Consider the following 8,896-nt stretch of genomic DNA (forward strand, 5'->3'; position numbering starts at 1 on the left):
TATTTATTACTCATTTGAATATGGTTCCTCTATTGAACAGTGTCAAGACAGCCACTTGTTTGGGAGGCTCTTAGGCTGGAGTAGATCACATATCTCTAGCAGTACCAACACCTCTTGCACACAAAGCTTCAACCTACTATACTAGCATTGACACTTTAACAGGAAAACAACACTTCCTTTCTGACAATCCCAACACCAGGACCTAGAAAAGTCACACTGGTAAGTTGTTAAAGTATCGCTTTAAGTATACAGTCCACTTGCAGATTGTAGGGTATTTACTGAGAAATTAAGTAGTTAAAATTAGTAGTTTCTCTGTATTTACTTAATTTTATTAAAGAAATTAAAGCATATTTACCAGCTAAATATTGTGTAACTACCTGTTTATCTTGTAATCTGCAAATACTAATAATAGCAGACCAGAAAATAAAACATATTTACAACCTTTAAACAGGTTAAGAGACTGACAACCATGGCGGAGTACAAAGACTTCTTGGATTTGTTCAGCGATGAAAATGACATGGATTATAACTACACAGACCCCATCTATGTTGTGGATAAACTGGTGAATCTTTGTGCCACAGCTGATGTGAACAGATTTGGAGCCAAGTTCACACCAATATTGTACACCATCAATTTCCTGCTAAGCATCATTGGGAATGGGCTGGTTCTGTGCATTATTTACAAATACGAGAAGCTCACTTCCATCACCAACATCTTCCTCCTCAACCTGGTCATCTCTGACCTGCTGTTCGCCTCCAGTTTGCCCTTCTGGGCCTTGTACCACCTCTATGGGTGGATCTTTGACTCGGTCATGTGCAAGCTAGTGGGTAGCTTGTACTTCATAGGATTCTACAGCTCCATCCTCTTCCTCACTCTCATGACCTTTGACCGGTACCTGGCTGTGGTCCATGCCATCAACGCCCCCAAATGGAGGAGGAAGATCTACGCCTGTGTCTCCTCGGCAGTCGTGTGGTGTATCAGCCTGCTGGCCAGTGTCAAGAAGTTGGTTCTATACAATGTCCGGGAGGATCCTCGTGACGGATACCTTTGTGAGGAGACGGGCTTCTCCAATGCGATCATGATAAAATGGCAGCTGGTTGGTTACTATCAGCAGTTTGTGATCTTCTTCCTGTTTCCCTTGGCTATGGTCATGTACTGCTATGTTAGAATCACGGTCCGAATCATGTCAACCCAGATGAGAGGGAAGTGCAGGGCAGTCAAGCTGATTTTCGTGATTATATTCACGTTTTTTGTGTGCTGGACCCCATACAATGTTGTAATTCTGTTGAGGGCCCTCCAGATCTCCACCAGTGATGATTCTGAGCCGTGTTCTGAAGTGCTTAACCACGCTGTGTATGTCACTAGGAATATAGCATACCTCTACTGTTGTGTGAGCCCTGTCTTTTACACGTTTGTTGGGAAAAAGTTTCAGAGTCACTTCTGGCAACTACTTGCAAAGCGCATCCCATGTCTGAAGAGACATATCATGACTAGCCAAAGTGGCAACAGTAGAATAACTTCTCAGAAAAGTCCACATACCATATATGAATATGAGAAAGGAACTGGTCTTCAAACCAGAGCATAGGTTCCGGTACCCATTTAGGGTGCCGGTACTGTTTAAATTTAGGTGCAGGATCTCCACAATACTTTTGAGCTAATATTCTTTTTTTTTACCCCCTTTTTCAATTACGATCTTGTCTCATTGCTGCAACTGCCCAACGGGCTCGGTAGAGTCAGACCTCCTCCGAAACATGACCCGCCAAACCGCGCTCCTTAACCCGGCTGTACCAATATGTTCGGAGGAAACACAGCTCATCTGAAGATCCCAGCCAAACTCTCCCCTAACCCAGATGGCCAATTGTGCGTCGCACTATGTGACTCCCTGTCACGACACAGCCTGGGGTCAAACCCAGGTCTGTAGTGACACCTCAAGCACTGCGATGCAATGCCTTATATGGCTGCATCACTCAGGAGGCCCCTTGAGTTAATGTTCTACAAGAGGAACAGGAGCTCAAGCAGTAGAACATTTTGTGCTGGTACTTACAGTAGCTCTAGTGAGCTCCTGCCAGGTCAAAAACATGCCATTTAGCAGACACTTTTATCCAAATTGACTTATGTATGCATACATTCCACATATGGGTGGTCCTAGGAGTTGAACCCACAATCCTGGCATTGGAAGTGTCAGGCTCTACCAGGTTGAGCTACAGAGGACAAACTGTTGATATGATTTGTAAATGATGTACAAGATGTCTGATAAGGTACATGTTTTCCATGATGTTTAGCTCTGTTTGCATGCTTTGAGGAGGGTTTTCTGTTCATGTTCTCAGGGAATTTCAGCGCAACACAATGTGTACATGCAATTACAATTATGTGTACTTTTGCTTCTGACTTGATGTACTCAACATTTGTTGCTAAATTGTAAGTTACAATACAAATTACATTTTAAATCATTTGATTCTATAAAAGAAAGTGTACATTTGATTTGCTTCAGGAACTTGAGATGTTACTATCTTTGAATCTTTGCATTACATTTCTAATAAAATAAAATAAATATTTGTGCCTTGTAGCTCTGAATGTTGAGCAACTGAATATCGGTCTACCTGTTGAGAGAGATGCATATTATATGCTTGATCATACTCTATGTACTGTAGGCCTATCATACCATATTCTAGTTGCCATAACTGTGGTGAAAGAAAACCAACAATTTATTCAATATAGCTATTTTCAAAGCAGCCTGTTCTTGGTATTACTCAGACTTCCCCTACTCACACTTCTCTTCTCAGAAACTGGTTGGAGAGCATCCTGTTACTCATCCTATTATTTATATTTCACTTTGCTTAACATTTAGGGACGGTTTGCCCGGACAGAGATTAAGCCTACACTGTTAGAAAAGAAACGATTCAAAAGGGTTCTCCCCATAGGATAACTATTTTTGGTTCTAGGTAGAACCGTTTTGGGTTCCATATAGAACTCTCTGTGGAAAAAGTTGTACATGGAACCCAAAAGGGTTCTTCAAATGGTTCTCCTATGGGGACAGCCGAAGAACCCTTTTAGGTTACAGATAGAAAAAAAATTTCTAACAGTGTAGCCCTGGACTAAAAAGCATGTTCAATGAAGGTTCTCCATTGAACATGTTTTTAGTCTAGGACTAGGCTTAATCTGTGTCCGAGAAACCAGCCCTAACAATATTACAAAATCATTCTTCAGTGGAATTGTTTACCAGTGATTTACCAGATGATTGGGTGGCAGGTAGCCTAGTGGTTACCTGTGTGTGTTTTATTAGTAATCGAAAGGTTGCAAGGTCAAATCCTTGAGCTGACAAGATAAAAATATGTTGTCCTGAACCAGAGAATTTGTTCTTAACTGACTTGCCTAGTTAAATAAAGGTAAAAAAAAATTTTAAATGCTTATCCTGACTTACAATATGTGTGTTCAACTAAGACAGGTGAGAAAACACATATCCTTATCTTTACAAACAGAGCCTCCTTTAAAAGCCAGCACTCAGATGGCAGAGGTAAACAGGCTTCTGTGAATGTCAGAAGCACAAGTTACTTTAGGTCTCAGGGATGGTGATGCAACACTTAATGGGCACATGGTGGCACTATTCATCACAGTACAAAGGAAACATAAGCCTGGCAAGCAAGCCTTCTATAACACAGAGGAACTATAGCTTAATTCAAAAGTAACACATAAGACTACTAAAGAATTTAATTTATCAATGATTTCAGTCTCCAAGGTTTCACAATCTCTAGTAGCCCATGGTCTATAATTGATACTCAAGGTATGGAAGCCCATTCCCGCCAAGAATTTTAAAAAATTATACAAACCAAATATTTCGAGATACTATCTAAAAATGTTGAGATACGCAAGTCAAAATCTCGAGAAACTATCTAAAAATATCTACACACTAAGTTGACATTTTTAGATAAGTAAGTAAACATTTTGAAATACTGAGATACTTTTTCCTGATCTGGTAGGCTAACCCAGTGGTTCTCAAACCACTCTTTGGGGACTCCCAGCCGGTTCATGTATTTGAAATATTCCAAAACTAGCACACGAGATTCAACTTGTCAACTAACCCTTGATTAGGTGAATCAGGTGAAGTAGTTCAGGGCTAAAATGACATTTTGAAACATCTGGGGGTCCCTGAGAAGAGTTTTGAGAACCACTGGGCTAACATAACCAGGTCCAATCCAGACCCAAGTTCGAGGGTCTGACATAGTAATAAATCAGCTGTAAAACGGTTTTATATGGGTTATGATGGGACCAGAGTTTTTTTAAAATCAGGTCATATGGTTTAAAATAAAATGGGCAACAACTGCAATTGGACAATAGAACTAAAAGGGCTGAGTTTGCTTTATGCAGGGTTACATCAGGTAGGCCTTTGCATTTGTATTAAGAAGTGACTCACACAGTATGTCATGACTATTGTCTTGATTGATTAATTACAATCAATAATTGTGGATTGATAAGGTAGCCTAGCCACCCAAAGTTTGAATGTAAAACCAATTTGATCACATTCACATTTTCTCGTAATACAAATAAATAGGCCTATTTTAGGCTATAAATACACAGTTTAGGCTATAAATACATGACATTACCTCTTCATTTCCCCTGGCCAGAGAGGATCAGAGCGCTTAGTCTTCTCTAGGCTACCTGCAGCTGAAGTTGTTAGCAGTAGGCTACAGTTGATCAAATCGAATCAAATTCTATTGGCCACAAACACATGGTTAGCGAAAAGTGTAGCGAAATGCTTGTGCTTCTAGTTCCGACAGTGCAGTAATATCTAACAAGTAATCTAACAATTCCCCAACAACTACCTAATACAGACAAGTCTAAAGGGATGGAATAAGAATATGTTAATATAAACATATGGATGAGCGATGGCCAAGCGGCATAGGCTAAATGCAATAGATGGTATAAGATACAGTATATTAATATGAGATGAGTAATGTAAGATATGTAAACTTTATTAAAGTGGCATTGTTTATGTGACTAGTGAGTCTCTATGTAGGCAGCAGCCTCTCTGAGTTAGTGATTGCTGTTAAGCAGTCTGGTGACCTTGAGATAGAAGCTGTTTTTCAGTCTCTCGGTCCCAGCTTTGATGCATCTGTACTGACCTCGCATTCTGGATGTTAGCTTGGTGAACAGGCAGGGGCTCGGGTGGTTGTTGTTCTTGATGATCTTTTTGGCCTTCCTGTGACATTGGGTGCTGTAGGTGTCCTGGAGGGCAGGTAGTTTGCGTTGCGCACCACCCTCTGGAGAGCCTTGTTGTTGAGGGAGGTGCAGTTGCCATACCAGGCAATGATACAGCCCAACAGGATGCTCTAAATTGTGCGTGTGTAAAAGTTTGTCAGGGTTTTAGGTGACAAGCCAAATTTCTTCAGCCTTCTGAGGTTGAGGAGGCGTTGTTGCATAAGAGCACCATCTGTTCCGGACGACTGTGTGATCACGCTCTCCATAGCCGATGTGCTTAAGACCTTTAAACAGATGAACATTCACAGTGTCGCAGGGCCAGACTGATTACCAGGATGTGTACTCCGAGCATATGCTGACCAACTGGCAAGTGTCTTCACTGACATTTTCAACCTATCTGAGTCTGTAATAGCTACATATTTCAAGCAGACCACCATAGTCCCTGTCCCCAAGAACACTAAGGTAACCTGCCTAAATGACAACCGATCCGTAGCACTCACGTCTGTAGCAATGAAGTGCTTTGAAAGGCTGGTCATGGCTCACATCAACACCATTATCCCAGAAACCCCAGACCCACTCCAATTTGCATACCGCACCAACAGATCCACAGATGATGCTATCTCTATTGCACTCCACTCTGCCCTTTCCCACATGGACAAAAGGAACACCTATGTGAGAATGCTATTCATTGACTACAGCTCAGTGTTCAACACCATAGTGCCCTCAAAGCTCATCACTAAGCTAAGGACCCTGGGACTAAACACCTCCCTCTGCAACTGGATCCTGGACTTCCTGAGGGGCCACCCCCAGGTGGTAAGGGTAGGTAACAACACATCCGCCACTCTGATCCTCAACACTGAGGCCCCTCAGGGGTGCGTGCTCAGTCCTCTCTTGTACTCCTGTTCACCCATGACTACACGGCCAGGCACGACTCCAACACCATCAACATGTTTGCCGATGACACGATGGTGGTAGGCCTGATCACCGACAACGATGAGACAGCCTATAGAGAGGAGGTCAGAGACCTGGTCGTGTGGTGCCAGGGAAACAACCTCTCCCTCAACGTGATCAAGACAAAGGAGATGATTGTGGACTATAGGAAAAGGAGGACCAAGGAGGCCCCCTTCTCATCGACGGGGTTGTAGTGGAGCAGGTTGAGAGCTCCAAGTACCTTGGTGTACACATCACCAACAAACTATCATGGTCCAAACACACTAAGACAGTCGTGAAGAGGGCACAACAAAGCCTATTCCCCCTCCAGAGACTGAAAAGACTTGGCATGGGTCCTCAGATCCTCAAAAGGTTCTACAGCTGCACCATCGAGTGCATCCTGACTGCCTGGTATGGCAACTGCTCAGCCTCTGACCGCAAGGCACTACAGAGGATGGGGCGTACGGCCCAATACATCATTGGGGCCACACTTCCTGCCATCCAGGACCTCTATATCAGGCGGTGTCAGAGGAAGGCCCTAAAAATTGTCAAAGATCCCAGCCACCCTAGTCATAGACTGTTCTCTCTGCTACCACATGGCAAACGGTACCAGAGCGCCAAGTCTAGGTCCAAAAAGGCTCCTTAACAGCTTCTACCCCCCAAGCCTTAAGACTCCTGAACAGCTAATCAAAGGGCTTACCAGACCCCTCTTTTACGCTGCTCCTACTCTGTTTATATTATATGCATTATCACTTTAACTCTACCTACATGTACACTACCGGTCAAAAGTTTTAGAACACCTACTCAAGGGTTTTTCTTTATTTTTACTATTTTCTACATTGTAAAAAATAGTGAAGACATCAAAACTATGAAATAACACATATGGAATCATGTAGTAACCAAAAAAAGTGTTAAACAAATCAAAATATATTTTATATTTGAGATTCCTAAAGTAGCCACCCTTTGCCTTCATGACAGCTTTGCACTCGCTTGGCATTCTCTCAACCAGCTTCACCTGGAATGCTTTTCCAACAGCCTTGAAGCAGTTCCCACATATGCTGAGCACTTGGTGGCTGCTTTTCCTTCACTCTGCAGTTAGACTCGTCCCAAACCATCTCAATTTGGTATGAGGACTGCAGATGTGGCCAGGGCAATAAATTGCAATGTCCGTACTGTGAGACACCTAAGACAGCGCTACAGGGAGACAGCATGGACAGCTGATCGTCTTCGCAGTGACAGACTACTTGAAACAACACCTGCACAGGATCGGTACACCCGAACATCACTCCTGCAGGACAGGTACAGTATGGCTAAAAAAACTGCCCGGGTTACACCAGGAACGCACAATCCCTCCATCAGTGCTCAGACTGTCCGCAATAGGCTGAGAGAGGCTGGACTGAGGGCTTGTAGTCCTGTTGTAAGGCAGGTCCTCACCAGACATCACCAGCAACAACGTCGCCTATGGACACAATCCCAATGTTGGTGGACCAGACAGGACTTGCAAAAAGTGCTCTTCACTGGCGAGTCGTGGTTTTGTCTCACCAGGGGGGATGGTCAGATTCACGTTTATTGTCAAAGGAATGAGCGTTACACCGAGGCCTATACTCTGGAGCGGGATCGATTTGGAGGTGGAGGGTCCGCCATGGTCTGGGGCGGTGTGTCACAGCATCATCGGACTGAGCTTGTTGTCATTGCAGGCAATCTCAACGCTGTGCGTTACAGGGAATACATTCTCCTCCCTCATGTGGTACCCTTCTTGCAGGCTCATCCTGACATGACCCTTCAGCATGACAATGCCACCAGCCATACTGCTTGTCCTGTGTGTGATTTCCTGCAAGACAGGAATGTCAGTATTCTGCCATGACCAGCGAAGAGCTCGGATCTCAATCCCTTTGAGCACGTTTGGGACCTGTTGGATCAGAGGGTGAGGGCTAGGGTCATTCCCCCCAGAAATGTCCATGAACTTGCAGGTGCCTTGGTGGAAGAGTGGGGTGACATCTCACAGCAAGATCTGGCAAATTCTCACAGTAAGAACTGGCAAATCTGGTACAGTCCGTGAGGAGGAGATGCACTGAAGTACTTAATGCAGCTGGTGGCCACACCAGATACTGACTGTTACTTTTGATTTTGACCCCCCCTTTGTTTAGGAACAAGTTATTCAATTTCTGTTAGTCACATGTCAGTGGAACTTGTTCAGTTTATGTCTCAGTTGTTGAATCTTGTTATGTTCATACAAATATTTACGTTAATGTTTACGTTTATGTTAAGTTTGCTGAAAATAAACGCCGTTGACAGTGAGAGCACGTTTATATTTTTGCTGAGTTTATATACACTGAACAAATATATAAATGTAAAGTCTTGGTCCCATGTTTCATGAGCCGAAATAGAAAATCCCATACATTTTTCATAGCACGAAATGCTTATTTCTCTCAAATTTTATTGAGGAGTATTTCTGTCTGTCATAAAGGTCTTTCGTGGGGGAAAACTTATTCTGATTGGCTGGTCCTGGCTCCCCAGTGGGTGGGCCTGCACCCCTGCCCAGTTATGTGAAATCCATAGATTAGGGACTAATTCATGTATTTCAATTGATTGATGTCCTTATATGAACTGTAAAAGTGTTGCATGTTGCGTTTATATTTTTGTTCAGTATAAATACGTAATTGTGATATGCGTGCCTTGCAAAGCTTAGGCCTTTAATTTGTGCGTGATGCGTGCATGGGCGGGGGCAGCGAAACAGAGGCTAAATTGATGCAAAATGGTCCGCTATTGG

At 43.2% G+C, this 8,896-nt stretch overlaps 1 protein-coding gene across 1 annotated transcript; it reads left to right on the forward strand.

The window, feature by feature from the left end:
• Nucleotides 1–53: 53 nt before the first annotated feature.
• On the forward strand, nucleotides 54–2,566 carry LOC109875165 (C-C chemokine receptor type 8). The gene is made up of 2 exons (XM_020467388.2): nucleotides 54–219; nucleotides 452–2,566. The coding sequence occupies exon 2, from the start codon at nucleotides 470–472 to the stop codon at nucleotides 1,583–1,585; it is 1,116 nt and encodes a 371-aa protein (XP_020322977.1). The 5' UTR covers nucleotides 54–219; nucleotides 452–469; the 3' UTR covers nucleotides 1,586–2,566.
• The last annotated feature ends 6,330 nt before the right edge of the window (nucleotides 2,567–8,896 follow it).

Source organism: Oncorhynchus kisutch, linkage group LG30, assembly GCF_002021735.2.
Source record: "Oncorhynchus kisutch isolate 150728-3 linkage group LG30, Okis_V2, whole genome shotgun sequence".
Taxonomy (NCBI): Eukaryota; Metazoa; Chordata; class Actinopteri; order Salmoniformes; family Salmonidae; genus Oncorhynchus; species Oncorhynchus kisutch.